General features: G+C 47.5%; 1 protein-coding gene across 1 annotated transcript in view; it reads left to right on the top strand.

Moving 5' to 3' along the window:
• The window catches only part of Ogdh (oxoglutarate dehydrogenase), a 66,073-nt gene extending 51,792 nt beyond the window's left edge, over window positions 1-14,281 (top strand). The window contains 14 exon segments of the mRNA XM_032916969.1: window positions 753-881; window positions 3,625-3,804; window positions 4,378-4,530; window positions 5,294-5,396; window positions 5,684-5,812; window positions 6,114-6,264; window positions 6,533-6,660; window positions 6,749-6,927; window positions 7,293-7,364; window positions 7,903-8,031; window positions 8,844-8,916; window positions 12,572-12,735; window positions 12,940-13,094; window positions 13,196-14,281. Coding sequence (XP_032772860.1) covers window positions 753-881; window positions 3,625-3,804; window positions 4,378-4,530; window positions 5,294-5,396; window positions 5,684-5,812; window positions 6,114-6,264; window positions 6,533-6,660; window positions 6,749-6,927; window positions 7,293-7,364; window positions 7,903-8,031; window positions 8,844-8,916; window positions 12,572-12,735; window positions 12,940-13,094; window positions 13,196-13,316 — 1,866 coding nt within the window. The 3' untranslated portion in view covers window positions 13,317-14,281.
• The last annotated feature ends 4,389 nt before the right edge of the window (window positions 14,282-18,670 follow it).

Genomic DNA, 18,670 nt, shown 5'->3' on the forward strand with positions numbered 1-18,670 from the left:
ACTCCTGGGCGGAGCACATACAAACCATTGCAATCGTCCATTAGCCACTCAGGAAACTAGCTGAGGTGGGTCCCCGTGTTGCTGAGGCTGAGGCTGAGGCTAGACGAAGGTGTGAGAAGGAGTCAGATACAGTTCTTCCCTCCAAAATCACTGCTGTACTCATTGCCAAGGAGATGATTTGAAGGGAAGTTGGCAGGCGGTGACCAGGCCACGTAACCAGACCAGGCTGGATGTTGGAGCAGCCAGAGTCATGACAGATGAAGAAACCTATTTCCTGGGGTAGCTGAGTGGCTGCGGCTAGAGTTGCTTCTTGGATAAGAGGTTTTGTAAGGTGTAGGAGGATTCTTATAGGATGCAGAAGGGGTGACACAATAGGTATGTGGCTTTCTCTGTATTCAGAGCAAGTGCTGGCTGACAAATGGTGGCATATGTGGATATCAAGTCATATATGGTGACGAGTCAGGGGCTAGTAAGGATGGGAACCGTCTGAGCTCCTGTTACTTTGTGACTTATGAACTATTGCATGGAATAGCTCAGGAGGTAAAGGAACTCCCTTGATCCCCAAAACCTACAGAAATTGGGAAGAAGAGAACCCAACTCTGAAAGGCTGTCTTCTGACCTGCACACTTGCAGTGTGCTGTGCGCCCTTCTTCCCGTATCATACATTGAAACACACAGGAAACAAGTTGGGGGGAAAACGCTTGTTTTTCGGATTGAACAGTCCAGATGTGTTACCTTGGGGGTCTCTGCAGGTGATGTCTATCCTGCTGCATGGGGACGCTGCCTTTGCTGGCCAGGGTATCGTGTATGAGACCTTCCATCTCAGCGACCTGCCATCCTATACAACCCACGGCACCGTTCACGTGGTTGTCAACAACCAGGTAAGCCCGGGTGTCCGATGAGCCCCTGCTATGTCCTCCTGGTCATTTAAAACCTTTGCTGCTGTATGATTATATACAGAAATGGGTTTTTATTAAGTTTGGGTAACACATGGGATTCCAGAGCTGGCTCAGCAGTTGAGAGCATTGGTTGTTCTTCCAGATGTCCTGAGTTCAATTCCCAGTACCTACATGCCTGCTTACAACCGTCTATAACTATAGTCCTTACAATATGATGCCCTCTTCGGTGTGTATGCAAAACACCTCTACACACAAAATAAACAAATGATTTTAAAAAATTCTTTGAATAACATAGCCACTTTTTATAGTGAACAGATTTTAATTACATTAGTTAAGGAAGGGGCATTATTTTAGAGTTTTAGAGTTTTTTCTGTCTAGAGCCACAGTTATAGGTAGTTTTCTCTTTAAGAAACTGGAATCCTAGGGGTTGGGGATTTAGCTCAGGCCTAGCAAGCACAAGGCTCTGGGTTCTGTCCTCAGCTCCAAAAAGAAAGAAAGAAAGAAAGAAAGAAAGAAAGAAAAAGAGAGAGAGAGAGAGAGAGAGGAGAAAGAGAGAGAGAGAAGAGAAAAGAGAGAGAGGGAGAGAGAGAAGGAGGGGGGAAGAGAGAGAGAGAGAGAGAAAGAAAGAAACTGGAATCCTGTATACACATCTTACTATCCACTCTTTATTTACCACATTATTTGCAGCTGTCATTACAGAAGTCTTGTTTGATAAAACAGACTTTTTTTTTAAACATTTATTTATTTATTATGTATACATCATACAGCTTTCTGTCTGCATGTATGCACCTGCAGACCAGAAGAGGGCACCAAACCTGATAGATGGCTGTGAGCCACCATGTGGTTGCTGGGAATTGAACTCAGGACCTCTGGAAGAGCAGTCAGTGCTCTTAACCTCTGAGTCATCTCTCCAGCCCGATAAAACAGACTTCTAATCTTAGGGTTTTTTGTTCTAGTAATGCTTCAATTACTAGTATTCTTCTAGTTCTCACTGTTCAATTCTGCCCAGTGTTGACACTTGTTATCTATTACCCATTGGGGCATCTCACCCAATATGTGTAACTCTTCCTGACCATATATATGTGGTATCATGTGCGTGTGTGTGTGTGTGTGTGTGTGTGTGTGTGTATGAATATGTGGTATCATATATGTATGTCAATATAAATATCATTTAGACATCAAACAGAGCAAGGGCTCCTGTGCCCCTAACACAGAACTTATAATTTATTGAGGGGTGGAGACTCAGAGTGTCCCTAAGGATAAGGAGGCCAGAGTTAGCAATGAAGTCCCTGAGAACTTGATGCCTAAGTGGAAGCCTAAAGGTCGAGTGGACAAATGGCAGCAGTGGGACAGGCAGAGAGGAAGGAAGTCTTTATGTCTTGAGGGAATCTGTTCATCCCAGATGTTCAGTGAGCCTGAACTGCATCAGCCAGTGCCCAGAGAAAGCTGCAGGGAGATGGATAGCTCAGACTGCAAAGCACTTGCCTGTGGACCCAAGCTCAGTCCCCACCTAACATACAAAAAGCTGTGTTTGAGAGCTGGAGAGATGGCTCAACAATTACTGAGCACTGGTTGTTCTTCTAGAGGACCCAGGTTCAATTCCCAGTGTCCACCTGGCAGCTCCAATTGTATGTAACTCCAGTTCCGTGAGCCTCAAATCTTTTGGCTTCTGTGGACACACACATGATGCATATATATATATACGTGTGTAGACAAAATATTCATACACATAGATTAATTTATAAAAAAAGGTACACACAATCACACACACTTATAATTCCAGAGGTGGAGACAAGAGGATCTCTAGCCTAATTAGTGAACTCAACGTCATTGCAGACCTCTCTCAAACCAAATGGATGGCAGTCCTGAGCGTACCACCTGAGGTTGTCCTCTACCCACCACATGCACATATACACATACTGGTGCACACATGCATGCATCTACAAAGAAAGCTGCAGTCCAGATGCATTGTGAGGTTGTGGGCAGGACTGGTGAGTGACAAAGAGATACCACACAACGTGGCAAAGCGGCCATTGACTGAGTGATAGATTGACCAGCCATGATTCAAATTCGGCACCTCACATGCATTAACTTAATCCCTGGGTTGCTACCCACACACTGGGGGTGGAATTAGCATTAGCGGTTTTTCTTTTGTTTTTTCATTTATTCTTTCTTTCTTTCTTTCTTTCTTTCTTTCTTTCTTTCTTTCTTTCTTTCTTTCTTTCTTTCTTTCTTTCTTTCTTTCAAGCACAGTCTCACTATATAGCCCAGGCTGGTGAAGAACTCACTCTGTAGCCCAGACTGGCATAGAACTCACGGGGATACTGCCTCTGCCCCCTAGCGAGACCTTCTATTCCATAATTACAGATTGGCTTTCTGCACACTGGGGAAGCATGCCCCCACTCCCCTACTCTACCATAGCAGAGGAATAGAAGAGTTACGCATTAGTGAAGTGAGATCTTAAATGTACACTTAGGTGTATTTCCATAAATATGCCTCCAGAAAAAATAATCTGGAAAACATAAAAATGCTCATATTACGACCTAGTCCCTATGTGAAACATACATGAATTCTGTCGTCAGAGTAGGGAAACAAGCAAAATTTCAGCAAAGACACCACTTAGGGCACATAACTCGTAGTACAGCAGCAAGAAGTGCGGGCTCTGCCCAACAGTGCCTGCCACCCTCCATACCCTGTTGCCAGACCTTCTGTTCCATAATTACAGATTGGCTTCACCACAGACCCTCGGATGGCCCGCTCTTCTCCCTACCCCACTGATGTGGCCCGAGTGGTGAACGCCCCCATTTTCCATGTCAACTCAGATGACCCTGAAGCTGTCATGTATGTATGCAAGGTGGCAGCTGAGTGGAGAAACACCTTCCACAAGGATGTTGTTGTTGATCTGGTAAGTGATGCCAGGGTAAGTGTGCCCGAGCGAGTCTCTGGCCTGTCCTCTCACACTTGCTAAGTCACGAGGGGCTTTATGTCATACTTAAGGTAGGGTCCTTCTAGTACCAGAATGTTTGGAGCCAGGCTCTCCTCTGAATACCCATCAGTGAGTGCTCTATAGCTCATCTGGTCCTATCTATGACTGCTTTACAAATCGAGGATTTGTATTCCCAAGTCACTCTCTTGTCTCAAATCCACTGTCTCAAATTGCCACCCTGTCTGTAAAAAAAAAAAGAAAAAGAAAAAGGGGTTGGGGATTTAGCTCAGTGGTAGAGCACTTGCCTAGGAAGCACAAGGCCCTGGGTTGGTCCCCAGCTCGAAAAAAAAAAAAAAAAAAAAAAGAAAAGAAAGAAAAAGAAAAATCTTAGCTATAGAGGAAGTAAATTAAAGCAAAGCAGCGACAGCATGTTGTATCACACAGATTACATGTCACACACACACACACACACACACACACACACACACACACACACACATACACGCAGACTGGTCACACTCTCTCACGGACCTCTCTTGCCACTCTGACTAGGTGTGTTATCGACGAAATGGCCACAACGAGATGGATGAACCTATGTTCACACAGCCACTCATGTACAAGCAGATCCGCAAGCAGAAGCCGGTACTGCAGAAGTATGCAGAATTGCTGGTATCCCAGGGGGTCGTCAACCAGCCCGAGTATGAGGTGCGTCCTTAGCTGTGTGGCAAGCTAGAGATTTTTCCAGACCAGTCTTATTATTAGAACCCAAGTGAAAACATGTGAGGTCTCAGCAACCACAGCATTTTAGCATTCCAACTTCAGTGAGGATCTGGGGTATCAAATGCTTTTTAAGGAAGGTAGATCTAGTAGAGGCAGGGAAAGGTATTCTAGTGATGAGGGGCTACTCCATAGGTTCTCTCTGTTGACACCGTTTGGGTTGAGAGATGTATGAACAAGGATCCATCCAGCTTGATAAAGATCCTATATGATCTGCACAGAGCGGCAAATCTGTCCCATGCAGACAGTATGAGCAGCAGTTCTAGAAACACGGGGTGGTATCCAGGCCCAGATTGGACAGCTGCTGAAGGTACAGCTCTAAAGCCCAGGCTTCTAAAAACACACAAAGCCATAAAAACCTGAGCCAGTTCCTATGAAAAATGTTCAGGGCTCAGACTAAAGAGTCTCCAGCCAGGGACGAGGAGCAAGGAGCAGAATTTACAGGCTTTTAGATGTTAAAGAGGCTGTGTGTGCTGGAGACTGGCAAGTCTGAATAAAGACAGATGTTGTTGGGTATGCAGAAGTATGAGGGGGGGTTGGGGATTTAGCTCAAAGGCCCTGGGTTCGGTCCCCAGCTCTGAAAAAAAGAAAGAAAAAAAAAAGTATGGAGAGACTGGAGGGCTAGGGCTCAATAGGCCTGCACAACATGAGTATGCCGTGCTCAGTCAGCTGTATGTACCCACTCTTCCAGGAGGAAATCTCCAAGTACGATAAGATCTGTGAGGAAGCATTTACCAGATCCAAAGATGAGAAGATCTTGCACATCAAGCACTGGCTGGATTCCCCCTGGCCTGGTAAACAAGGGATCATCACAACACACAGACTCCTTGTGAAGTGGATGTAACCATAAACCCCCTTCCCAGAGAAAGCTCTCACTCCCCTGTCGCTCCACTCTAGTGATAACACATAGTGATTGTTCTATTTCAGCAGAGCCTCCGTGGTCTCCCATCCAGGCTTTATTGTCTCCTACCTTCTACTTGCCCAAAGCCATGTGGTTCTGTACTGAAGTTTCTAGAAAGGCAGAGCTATTGCTCTGATCTGCTCTATAGATGTCCCTTAGAGCATATGTTTGTTCTCCTAGGCTTTTTCACCCTGGATGGACAGCCCAGGAGCATGACCTGCCCCTCCACTGGCCTGGAGGAGGACGTCTTGACCCACATTGGGAATGTGGCCAGCTCTGTACCTGTGGAGAACTTTACCATCCATGGAGGTAACCAACCCCATACTTGCATGTGGAAACACTGGCCTAGATCAGCACCTCTTGAAGACAGTGTCCCCAGCCATGCCCTTTAGAGATGCCCCGTCCAGAGCACGTGGGTGTGTTGATAGACTCAGCTCCCACTTGAGTTCCTTCACATGGAAAGAGGCAGAGAAGCAGCTAAGAGGCTACCACCCTACTCTCCTAACACTGGCGACAAAGGCTGTGCTTGTGTCATTGGAGCACAGGGAGTAAGCTGCCCACAGGAGCTGGGCTACAGTACTGTGAGTACAGTAGTGCTCACTTTCTGCAGGGCTGAGCCGGATCTTGAAGACTCGCAGAGAGCTTGTGACAAACCGGACTGTGGACTGGGCCCTGGCAGAGTACATGGCGTTCGGATCACTCCTGAAGGAAGGCATCCATGTCCGGCTGAGTGGCCAGGACGTGGAGCGGGGTACCTTCAGGTAAACAAAAATGTTTATCCTGCAGTTGGAAAAGGAAGGGAAGGAAGGGCTTTGGGATCTATATTCCAGGGATGAGGAATCATTTCAATGTGTATGCTGCCTCACCTTCCTTGTTTTGTTGTGGATGTTCCTTTTATATGCCGGGAGGACTCTGCCCTGCAGTACCTGGCAGAAAGCCAGACTGTCACAATGGGTCTGTTCTTCAAGGCTCAAATGGTTGGCTCAGATATCTGTACTCTTGCTTATTAATCTTGTCATTCTGCCCCAGCCATCGCCACCATGTGCTCCATGACCAGAATGTGGACAAGAGAACCTGCATCCCCATGAACCACCTTTGGCCTAACCAGGCCCCTTACACCGTGTGCAACAGCTCGCTGTCTGAGTATGGCGTCCTGGGTAAGGCCAGCCCCAGCCCCACCTCAGTCTTCTGCATTCCTTGCGTGGTGGTCCTGAACTTGCCTTTCTTCCTTTCTGTGCATTAAAGGCTTTGAACTGGGCTTTGCCATGGCTAGCCCTAATGCTCTGGTTCTCTGGGAGGCCCAGTTTGGTGATTTCAACAACATGGCACAGTGCATCATTGACCAGTTCATCTGCCCAGGACAGGCAAAGTGGGTGCGGCAGAATGGCATTGTGCTCCTGCTACCTCACGGCATGGAAGGCATGGTGAGAACTTCCCTTGTCCACAACACTCACATGTTGGGAACAGCCTGTCCAGGACCCCATCCCTAACGAGACCAGAGGGTTCTGTTGGTGCTTGGGTGGCATTTTAGATGGTAAGACTGGGTAGTAACACTTTGGAAGGCAAGGATGGCCCATCTGATGCACCCTGCATGGCCATCTCTGGGCAAACAACAAATTGTGCTGATGCTGTCTTTCAAGCACTCAGTTCCCTCATCCCTGCTGCCCTGTGCTTTGCTAGTGAGAAGAAGGGGAATCAAATGAGTCCTGACATCAAGGAAAAGAAACGGCAAGGACAGCAGATGTCAGCATGTGAAAACTTGAGAAGTAACTCGTGTGTCTGGTTTCAGGGTCCCGAGCATTCCTCTGCCCGTCCAGAGAGGTTTCTGCAGATGTGCAATGATGACCCAGATGTCCTGCCTGTGAGTAGAGTGGGCCCGGGTACTCAGCTGCGTAGGCATCTAGGAAAGAATTCCATTTGGAAGTCCTGAGGGGTCAGATCTCAGCTTACTGTTCTCTGCCTTAGGAATTAGAGTGGGTGGACCAGAGTGGCCCCATGCCCTATGACCTCACTGAAATAGGCTACTTCATTTGTATCCTACTGTTACAGAAAGCCAACAGTCCTCAGACTGAACTCTTAGGTGACAGGGCCATTGCTTAAGGTCAGTTTTAAAAGAACTCGGACCACTAGAGCATCAGTTTCTAAGGAAAAGTAGACTTGACTGGGCCAGCACCCGTGTCTCCTATGTCCCATGCATGCACCCTCTGCTAAACGGTAGCCTTCAGAAGCTGCCAAGGGTTAAATGGGGCTCAGACTCAGAGAACCTGTGGAGCCTGTGCCTCATTATCTTCAGCGAGTCCTCGAGTCTCCCGTGAGACCCCCGCCCCACGTTGTCTCTTGTCCCAGGCAGAATGCTCACAACTGCTGTTGACCTCTGGCCATTTCCTTCCATGCTCTAGAACCTGCAGGAGGAAAACTTTGACATCAATCAGCTCTACGACTGCAACTGGATTGTCGTCAACTGCTCCACCCCTGGCAACTTCTTCCACGTGCTGCGACGACAGATCTTGCTGCCCTTCCGGAAGCCGGTCAGTGCTGGGGTCTCCAGAATGACAGGGTGCCAGGCGCCTTCGTGTGTTAGCACAAGGAAGGACTGCCCTGGTATCTTTTGCTTTAGGTTGGTTGAGTGATGCCACATGAATGATGCGTGGTCTCCAAAGCCAGGTTCTATTGCTGTGAATGCCAGGGAACTAAACATTCTCACGCCCAACTGAGTCCTCATGTGCTTATGAGCACAGCATGTAAGAGAGTCAGACAAGATTCAGTCCTCAGTCCAACAGGGAAGACAATAGTCATAGTACACTGAGAAATAAGACAGGTCCTCATGTCGTTATGCTGAGGGCTGGGAAAGAGGTGACAAAGGAGTCCCAGGAGCCCCAGAAAGTAGCTCTCGAGCTGAGTGTTGAAGCATCAGAAAGGGTACCTGGGATAAGAATACAGGGAGGGCCTTGCTGCCCTGCGATACTGCAAGGGGGTGGTGCAAGGCTGACTCAGGACTACTGTGTCCCTAGTAGCCTGCAGGTCCGCAAGACAGAGCAGCCCTGGTGGTAGGCCTGGTCACAGCTGTAGACCAGGTGTGTTAGCTCTGAGGCCACCTGTGAGCTGCTCAGCTCACCTGGGAGAGGCTACAGGCCAGGAAGATGGCCCTGGAGAGTAAACAACCACCAGAGAAGGTAAAGAGAGAGAAATTAATTCTTTTTCTTCCTGCATTTTTCGAGTGAGTCTCCCATTGAGGTCTGGAAGACAGGGAGTCCTGGCTCCGCTGAGATGTTCTTGATCTCGGGCCGTCATTCTAAAATCTTTAAGACTTAGTCTACTGTGAGCGTATTTTGTCTTTCAGTTAATCGTCTTCACTCCCAAATCCCTCCTGCGCCACCCTGAGGCAAGAACTAGCTTTGATGAGATGCTGCCAGGTAGGTGTGAGGCATAGGTGTTTCCTGGGAGGGTGTTAGTGCTGGGGCTGCTTTGCTGTCCTGTGGGGCTTATGGGCTTGTACTTAGCGATCTCCTGTGACTTTCTGGATTTTTAGTCGTGATATAAAGACCTCTGACTGAGTTCCCCTAGAACTGCATTAAAATAGCAGGGCTTGGTAGCTCATGCCTCTAGTCCCAGCACTATGGAGGCAGAGGCAAGCCCATCTCTGACTGAATTCAGGGCCAGCCTACTCTAGAGAGCAAGTTCAAGTCAGCCAGAATTACATGGTGAGACCCTGCCTCAAAAAAAAAAACAAAAAACAAAACAGCCAGTGAGTCTAGGGTCACAAATAGGCGCCTGTGACAGCTCACTGCAGCTCAGGAGTACAAGCTTTAGTAAGTCCTTTGCAAAGAGAAGATATGGGGGGGGAGGGAGGAGGGAGGGAGCGGGCCAGCTGCGCTGCTGAGATAGGAGTCTATGGCTTGAGATTTCTACACGAAAGTGACAAGCAGGTGCTAATTAATACAGCCTGGAGCCACCCAAATGTTCATGAAGCCAGGAAGGCTGTTTCCCCTCAACCACCAAGCCCCTAGAGCCTTATACAGTGAACCTCTTGTTTGTTGTTTTCTATTTTTTGTGTGTGGTAAAATTACATAATGTGGAATCTACCATCAGCCATTTTTAAGTGTTGAGTGTCACTAGAGAACATTCTTAGTGCTGTACAGCCATCTCACCATCTGTCCTAGAACTTACGTCAGGTAGAACTGAGACTCTGCCCAGTAAGCACTCCCACACCTCCCTGCTTTCGCTCTGGCAACCGAGTTCTACTCGAATCAGAGGACAGGAGCAACCCTTCTCCAAAACGCTTAGGATCAGAGATGATTGGATTTGGGAGTTTTCTCGATTTTGGTCCAAATGCGGACTGTCCTTACTTTATGTGTAGCCTGTGTACATGCAACACCCTGTCTCCAGCACACCGTGAATTGGTTGTAGCCTGTCACGTCGCAAATGAAGAGTCCACTTGAGATGTAATGTTGGCATTCAGAACGTTTTCAGATTTTGGATCTAAAGAATAGGAGTGCTCAGTCTATACAGTTCTTTTTATAACTGACTTGTTTCAGCTGGTGTGACGTCCGCAGGGTTCATGTGTGACACAGTGTGTGCTATCCTTTCCTGTCTCGTTAAGATGAACAGTATCCACTCTGCACACTTGATCTTATCCAACAGACGACCTGTTCTATAGATCTGCTGCATTAGGTTTTAACTCCTGTGAGTAACACTGTTTTGAACATGGGGATTCAAATAACCCTTCAAGATCCTGACATTCTTTTGCTTGTGGATTTCCAGTTTTTGAGCTCCATTAGACAAGACTATTCTTTACTATGGAATGGCCTTGACACCTGTGGTGAAAGGTATCTGATCGTGTGTGAGGCCGTGTTCCTGTGCTCTATTCTGTTCACTCTATTGGACTGTCTTAGTGGCAGTGCCACACTGTGTACTGTAGCTTCTACAGTGTTTTCAAAGCAGAAACTGTCTCTTCCGAATTTTTTTTTCTGTCTTAAATATTTTTTTTCTTTTTTCTTTTTTCTTTTTTTTTTTTTTTTTGGAGCTGGGGACCGAACCCAGGGCCTTTCCCTCGCTAGGCAAGCGCCCTTCCGTTGAGCTAAATTCCCAACCCCTCTGTCTTAAAATTTTTATTTGGTTAATCGTTGTTCCTTGAATTGCTATGTGAATTTTAGAGAGAAATGTTCTCTCCTACAGTGTTATCATTTGGATCTTATTTTTATTTATTTGTGTGTGTCTGTCTGTCTGAAGGAGGGTGTATGTTTTTCAGGACTTGGGTCTTCTGCTTTTATGTAGGTTCCAGGGACCAAACCCATGCAAGGTTTGCAGGACAAGTGCTCTGCTCTCTAAACAGCTCACCCGCCCTCACCCTCCACTCTGCAACTGACGTCACTTGTATTTTCTTTGCTGCCCAATGTTCTGTCTAGGGCTCCAGGAGTGTGTGGGACAGAAGTGGTGAGCGTGAGCCTGCGAGCTTCTTTCTTGACCTTAGAAGAACAGTTTGTAGTCTTTCACCATTGAATATGATTTCTGCCATGGATTTCCATCTGTACCCTCTGTCATCTCGAGTTGAATGTTTAATCATGAAAACAGTCTTCTGTTTTGTGAACACTAGTTCTTGCAACAGTTGTTTGGATACACCCCCTTGAACATACTAACTTTTTTAATTTGTAAACTTATGCGGTATTTGTGTAAGTAGCCATTAGATAGTTAGTTTAAGACATAGTCTCTCTAGTATATAGATAGTGCTGGCTGTCTTGAAACTTGGTATATAGAACAGGCTGGCCTTAAACTCCCAGAGAGCCACTTGCCTCTACCTCCCAAGTGCTGGGATTAAAGACACGTGCTGTTAGGCCTGTTTTTTGTTTTTTTTTTTTTTTTTAATTTATTTTTAATATATATTTTATTGGGCTGGAGAGATAGCTCAGTGGTTAAGAGCACTGACTGCTTTTCCAGAGGTCCTGAGTTCAATTCCCACCAACCACATGGTGGCTCACAACCATCTGTAACGAGATCTGATGCCCTCTTCTGGTGTGTCTGAAGACAGCTACAGTGTGCTTATATATAATAAATGAATCTTTTAAAGATGAATATGAATATTTTGCCTGGATGTTCATATGTATGTGTACCGTGTGGATGCCTGAGGAGGTCAGAAGAGCATCCACGGGAGCTGCCATGCATGTGCTGGAGTCAGAGCAGGTCCTCTGCGAGAGCAGCAAGGGCTCTTAACCCCCGAGCCAGTTCTTCAGCCCTCTGTCAGATTTGCGGCTGGAGGTGGTTTGTTTAATTTTTTTTCTTTTCTGTGCATTGGTATTTTGCCTGTTTTTATGTTTATTTGAGGCATCAGATCACCTGGAACTCCTAACTCCCTCGGAGTTAGTCAGCTGTGAGCTGCCATGTAGGTGCTGAGAATTGAACTTGGGTCCTGTGAAGAGAAGCCAGGACTCCTGACTGCTGAGCCACCTCTCCAGGTCCCCTCCATCAGATGACTTGATTGATCTGTTCTTAAAGTGTAAATAGGCGGGCCTTTTGAAAGTAACCTGCTATGTATGCCATGCTAGGTTGTTCTGTTCACATTACATCCGTACAGCGTTTTTTTTTTTTTTTTTTTTTTTTTTTTTTTTTTGGTGCTGTTGTCTCTGTAGCCCTAGCTGGCTAGCTGGCCTGGAAATTGCTATGTAGACCAGGCTAGCCTCAAACTCCCAGAGACCTGACCCCTACCCCCTACCTCTTTCTCCTGCGTACTAGGGTTAAAGGAGTGTATCCCCAGGCCTGGTTTTGCATCACTCTTTTTTTTTTTTTTTTTTTTTTTTTTTTTCTTTTTTTTTTTTTTGAGCTGGGGACCGAACCCTAGGGGCCTTGCTCTCTAGGCAAGTGCTCTACCACTGAGCTAAATCCCCAACCCCTTGCATCACTCTTAGTCTGAGCAAATGGCACAGATAGCAGAAGCTTGCGAGAGAGAACTATCTCTAACCCTCAGAAACCATAGGTTCCAGCCACTGTGTGACAGCCCTCAGATCATTCATAACCACTGTGGAATAGGCCTGGAGACAGAACCAGTCCAGTCCAGATGTGGAAATTTTCTTACAGGAACCCACTTCCAGCGTGTGATCCCAGAAGATGGACCTGCAGCTCAGAACCCAGGCAAAGTCAAGAGGCTTCTCTTCTGCACTGGCAAGGTGTACTATGACCTCACCCGAGAGCGCAAAGCCAGGAACATGGCAGAGGAGGTGGCTATTACAAGGATTGAGCAGGTGAGCCGTGTGGCTCAGCAGCCAGGTGTCACGTCCCACCGTGGGGTCTTTGCACGCGGTGCTCTGGCAGACCATCATTAACAGATTCCTAACCTTTCCCATCTGCAGTAGTTGCAAGGCTTTCCCTTCTGGAATCCCAGCCTCCCTTTGCTTAACCCTACCGGTCCTCTGTGTCCCTGGTTGATCTCACCCTGCTTTCTCCAGCTGTCACCATTCCCCTTCGACCTCCTGCTGAAAGAGGCACAGAAGTATCCCAATGCTGAGCTGGCCTGGTGCCAGGAAGAACACAAGAATCAAGGCTACTATGACTATGTCAAGCCAAGACTTCGGACCACCATTGACCGTGCTAAGCCTGTCTGGTAAGACCAAGTCCCCAGTGGGGAGGCCTGTAAGGCAAGAAAGAGAAGAGGCAGGAGCCGCCTCCGACGTTATCCTTGTTGCTCCCTTCTGTTTCTCTCAGGTATGCTGGCCGAGACCCAGCAGCCGCTCCAGCCACTGGCAACAAGAAGACCCACCTGACAGAGCTGCAGCGCTTTCTGGACACAGCCTTTGACCTGGACGCCTTCAAGAAATTCTCTTAGATGCTCCTGGAGTTGATCCAGCCATGGGCCCCCTGTGTCCATGACGCTCTTTGCTTCTCAACTAAAGAATAGTGCCTCTGCACTGTCCACACGTCTGCCCTTCGCTGTGCCACACACCGCCCCTGTTCTCATAGGAATTAAGTTGTCCACTCCAGTGCCCAGCTGCTCCCCGGCCACAGCCCAGCCTGGCTGACTTCTCTCAGGCTGCACACCTCTCACGAAGACCATAAGGAGCAAGATGAGGAAAGGGAGCCCTCTCAGGACATCCTAGGGAAGGCAGCCCTGGCCCCCCCATCCTCACTGTGTAATCCTCCAGGGTAGGAACAGAAATCCTATGTGGCTTCCCACAGTACTAGCACTCAGTCCTTGTCACCCATCAAGTCACAGATTCAAGACTAGGAGTAGTTTCGTCTTGCTAGGGCCAAGCTGAGAGTTCCTGGAGGAGCTGTAACTGGCAGGGTTTGGGTGTCATCTAGACGTTAAGTACGTGGAAAATGGCGTGGGGTATTTGGAGAGGCTTTAGCAGTGGTGTTAGGTCAGCTCTGCTAACCCTTCTTGGATTTCGGGCTGCATGTGGGAAATTTGCCCTAACTACCGAGTCAGGAGTGATTGGCTCTGAGTAAGGCCCGGAAGCTCCCTTGGGTCCCAAACCCCAGGCGCTGGCTGCCTCTTGGTCCTGCTGACTTCTCTCCTAACCCCAGCCACTTAATTTTCTCTGTTGTTCCCTCGAACACACGGAAGCTGTTGATGAATCCTTTTCTTTGCTGTGCCAAGGCAGGTCAGAAGCAGATCAGTGGATAAGGGCAAGGTGTCCCGAGGAGCCAGCTGTCCTTCCTCCCTCTTTAGACCTCCACAGGGACAGACCTGATTTATTTATTTTGGTTTAAAAAAAAAAGGAAATGAAAAAAAGAACAACCAACTTTGCATTGCATCGGCTTGACCCATAAACTAAGTTATCATGGCCAGCCTGTCTGCTGTCATTCTGTGCTCCGCCTTCCCCCACCTGCCTGAGAACAGACTCCTCATTGGGGTGGGGCTGCTAGCTGCGTTTGCCATCTGGATGTGTGCCCCACAGTTGTACTCCCTCACGGGCAGCAGCCATCGTAGGTAGGTACTGGATGAGACTCAGGTTAGCAACTCTGCCTGGACCGTACTCTGCACTCTGGCCTGTGCATTTGATAGTTGAGTCTGCATTCTACGTGGGCTTATCTTAATGGCAGTCTTTTAGACTGCAAATCTGAGGCCTGGACACCCAGCCTGACTATGAGCCTTGATTAACGCAGGTCCTCATTTTCTAGGCCGTACCAACCCAAGCCTGGGCCTTCAGTGGTTCATTTCTCCTGCTACCCTGTGTATCTTGATTTTAGGCAGATCTAATAACTACAGTCAGCACCAGGAGAGAGTGCGCTAGGATAGGAACAGTGCCCCTTACTCTCAGAGGTGGGAGGACAGGACAGTAGTTGTTTCTGCCTGTGGTCAGTGTATACTTGTTTGCCGCCTGGTGTCCCCTTCTCCCTTGGAACAGCCAGTGTTTTGCACACAGAACTGGACTAGAGAGAGGGAAGCTTAGGCAGGTGTGGGTGAGTGCAGCACAGGCTGTCCGTAAGCAGTAAGAGGGCTGGCAGTAAGTACACCTGGGAACAGCTGCAGGAGAACTAGTGCATTTATTTGGGGGTTGGGGGGGTTGGGAGGAGCTGTTTATGCCCCCTAGGGAGGTGGCCAAGATCTCTGGGGCAAGGTTTATGTGGCCATGGACCCTTGACCAGGGTGCTGGAAGATACTTCATCTACATACTCAGGCTGTAGGATGGGTTGGGGATAACACTTTATAAGGTCAAACACGAGAAACTTGATAACCATTAGGGTAATACATTCTACTGGGGTAAATGGTGGGGAGCCAGATTTATGGTGCCAGGTTCAGAGTGGGGAGGGAGCCAATTTATGCAGTCCTCACGTATCTGGGACCCTGGGCTATTACGGTCCCACACTTGTTTTTGAGTTTTGTTTTTCTAGAATCAAACTGGCTTTTCTTATTCATATACTTAGTAATAAACAGGGTAGAACTGTATGAAGTGCAGGGTCCTTGGAGGCTCTCTCTCTTCCTTGACTGGTCTTGTGTGGGTCAGGTAACTACGGTCAACGGCAATGGGGGTGTCATGTCCAAGGAAGGGCAGCTGTTACATGCTTCCCCTCCTGCAGTGTTCTGAGCCTTCCAGACAGTGGCATGAGTACGTTTTTCGTGGCTGGCCACATCGGTGACTCATTTTCTGCATCTTGGGCTGCTAAACATCTGCCTTCCGCGTTCATTCACATCATTCACTGTAAGAAGATGCTTTTCTGATGAAAGCTGGGCACCTCTCTTGTCTAAGGATTTGAACAGTATTTAGAGAGCAACTGTGCTACTGCACAGTTTAGTTAATCCCACAGCGGCGTCTACCTCCAAAGACCTGGCTTGTTAGCCAAGCTCACAATCAGCCGCTGGTCCTCCACACCCCCATGGAGGAGTCTTGAATCCATTCAAAGTGCATCTGTGCCCCTAAGCCCACACACACAAATCAAGACACTATTGCACACATGCGTGTATCTTGCTTCCAATTGGTTTCTTTGTGCTCCTTTTATCCTAGTTATTCCTCCATCTCACCTGACTACATTTCCCACCTACGGCATTCTCCCCCTTCCATCCTTTGTGCCTGTCTCCTACTTTCTCGTCTCCTTTCAGGAGTGCCTCTCCCTGGTGCCCAGCTTGCATAGGTTCTCCATGTTAGACACTCCATCCTAAGAGTTACATGAGAGAGAACATGCAGTTTGTCCCTTTGGGGCCTCGGTTACCTCAGAACAAAAGAGAAGAAAGGGAATGGGGGAAAACTTGTGTGAGGGGGTTCTGGGAAGAGAGGAAGGGCCAGTGTTGGGATGTAAAGGGAATAAATTAATTAAAAAAAAAAAAAACGAATTTGAAGCAGGGGGCTGGAGAAATGGCTTAGCAGTTTGGAGCATATGTTGTCCTTGTAGAGGCCCCAGATTCAATTCCCAGCATCCATACAGTGGCTCACAGCATCTGTAATTCCAGTTCCAGAGGAGCCAATACCACCTTCTAACCTCCTTTGGCACTTGGTATCCATGCATATAAGCAGGCACAACACTTGAACTCATAAAAATAAATCTTTTAAAAAACGTAATTTGGGGGTTGGGGATTTAGCTCAGTGGTAGAGCACTTGCCTAGCAAACACAAGCCCCTGGGTTCGGGTCCCCAGCTCCAGAAAAAAAAAAAAAAAAAAAAAACCAAAAAAACCAAACAAATAAAAAACGTAATTTGGGGGCCAGAGAGAAGGATCAGCAGTTAAGAGCACTGGCTGCTCTTCCAGAGGACACGCACGTGGCAGCTCATAACTGTAACGCCAGTTACAGCCCACATGCAAGCAAAACAATGCATGTAAAATAAGTATAAATCATTAAAAAATAAACAATTTGGAAATTGGAGAAATGGCTCAGCAATTAAGAACCTTGTCTGATCTTCCAGAGGTTTTGAGTTCAATTCCTAGGACCTACCAAATTGGGGCTCACAACTGTCCATTATTGTAGGGCTGTGGTATCCAATGACCTCTTGTGGTGTGCAGACAGGCAGACAAAAGCACACGTATACTTAAACCCTTAAAGTAATAATCGAAGCAGAAGCCATGGATGAATGCTGCTTGCTGGCTCACTGGTGGGCTGGGCTCATATGCAGGTAGACCAAGACCGTCTGCCAAGGAGGTGCTGGCTGCAGCGGACTGGACCCTCCTATATCAAGTAATGATCAAGATAATCCCTTTCAGACGTGACACAAACCATCTTAGTTAGGGTTTCTGTTACTGTGATGAAACACCATGACCAAAGCAGCTTAGGAAGGCTTATACTTATATTACTGTCCATTATTCATCATCGAAGTAAGTCAAGACAAGAACTCAAACACGGCTGGAACCTAGAGGGCAGGAAGTCTCCATGCAGAAACCATGGAGGAATGCTGCTCCCTGGCTTGCTTCTCATGGCTTGTTTGCTTGTAGAACTCAGGCCCACCAGCCCAGGGATGGTACCACCCACAACGTGATGGGCCTGCCTTCATCAATGAGTAATTAAGAAACACCTGCAAGGTTGCCTGTTTGGAGGTATTTACTTCACTGAGGTTCCCTCCTCCCAGATGACTAGTTCGTGTCAAGTTGACACACAAGTATCCAGCACACCAACCTAAAAATGACAGTTCCGCACCGGAGATGCTATACTGTCACGTTGACAGTTTGCTAAGTAGGACACAGTAATATTGTATTTCGCATATATGCCACCTTTCCATTATCCACTCACCGGCTGTCGGGCATCGAGGTTGCCTCCACTTCCTAGCCTTTGCAGATAGGGCAGCAAGGAATGTGGACGTGCAGGTATCCTTGTTGTAGGGTAGAAGGTCCTTTGGGTATGTGCCCAGGAGTAGAATGTCTGGGGCATATGACAGGTTTATTTGTTTGCTTGTTCATATATTAAGTGTAGCAGTGCTCTATCTGCATATCTACATGGCAGAAGAGGACCCTTTATGGTTGTGAGCCACCATGTGGTTGCTAGGGATTGAACTCAGTTCCTCTGGAAGACCAAACAGAGTTCTTTACTGCTGGCCCAGTACTTTTTTTTTTTTTTTCTTCGGAGCTGGGGACCGAACCCAGGGCCTTGCGCTTCCTAGGTAAGCGCTCTACCACTGAGCTAAATCCCCAGCCCCCAGTACTTTTATTTTTAACTTTGGGAAACCTCCAAACTGGTTTCCAAAGTGACTGTACTGTTATATTCCTATCAACTATGTAGAAGGGTTCTCCATCCCCGCATGCATGGCAGGGTTTTCTGTTACTGGTGGTTTGGTGATGGACACTGTTATCTCCTTGTGCACTGTGTAAGGATTTTCTCTGTACAAATGCCGAGTTCTAGGGGTTGGGGATTTAGCTCAGCGGTAGAGTGCTTGCCTATCGAGTGCAAGGCCCTGGGTTCGGTCCCCAGCTCCAGAAAAAAAAAAAAAAAAAAGAAAAAAAAAAAAAACAAATGCCGGAGTTCTCTGCATTTTCAGCAGAGTTGAGTACAGGCGGACTGGACTTTGGTATTGTTATTTTTATGAAGTGACACCAGCCTTGGTGTGTTTTGTAAATATTCTCCTCCATCATCTTCAGATTGGTCAATAAAGAGCTGATCAGCCAATTAGCTGAGCAGAGGAGATAGAAAGGCTTGACTTGGGGTTGGGGATTTAGCTCAGTGGTAGAGCGCTTGCCTAGCAAGCGCAAGGCCCTGGGTTCGGTCCCCAGCTCCGAAAAAAAAGAAAAAAGAAAGAAAGAAAGGCTTGACTTCCTG

Source organism: Rattus rattus, chromosome 11 (assembly GCF_011064425.1).
Source record: "Rattus rattus isolate New Zealand chromosome 11, Rrattus_CSIRO_v1, whole genome shotgun sequence".
NCBI lineage: Eukaryota > Metazoa > Chordata > Mammalia > Rodentia > Muridae > Rattus > Rattus rattus.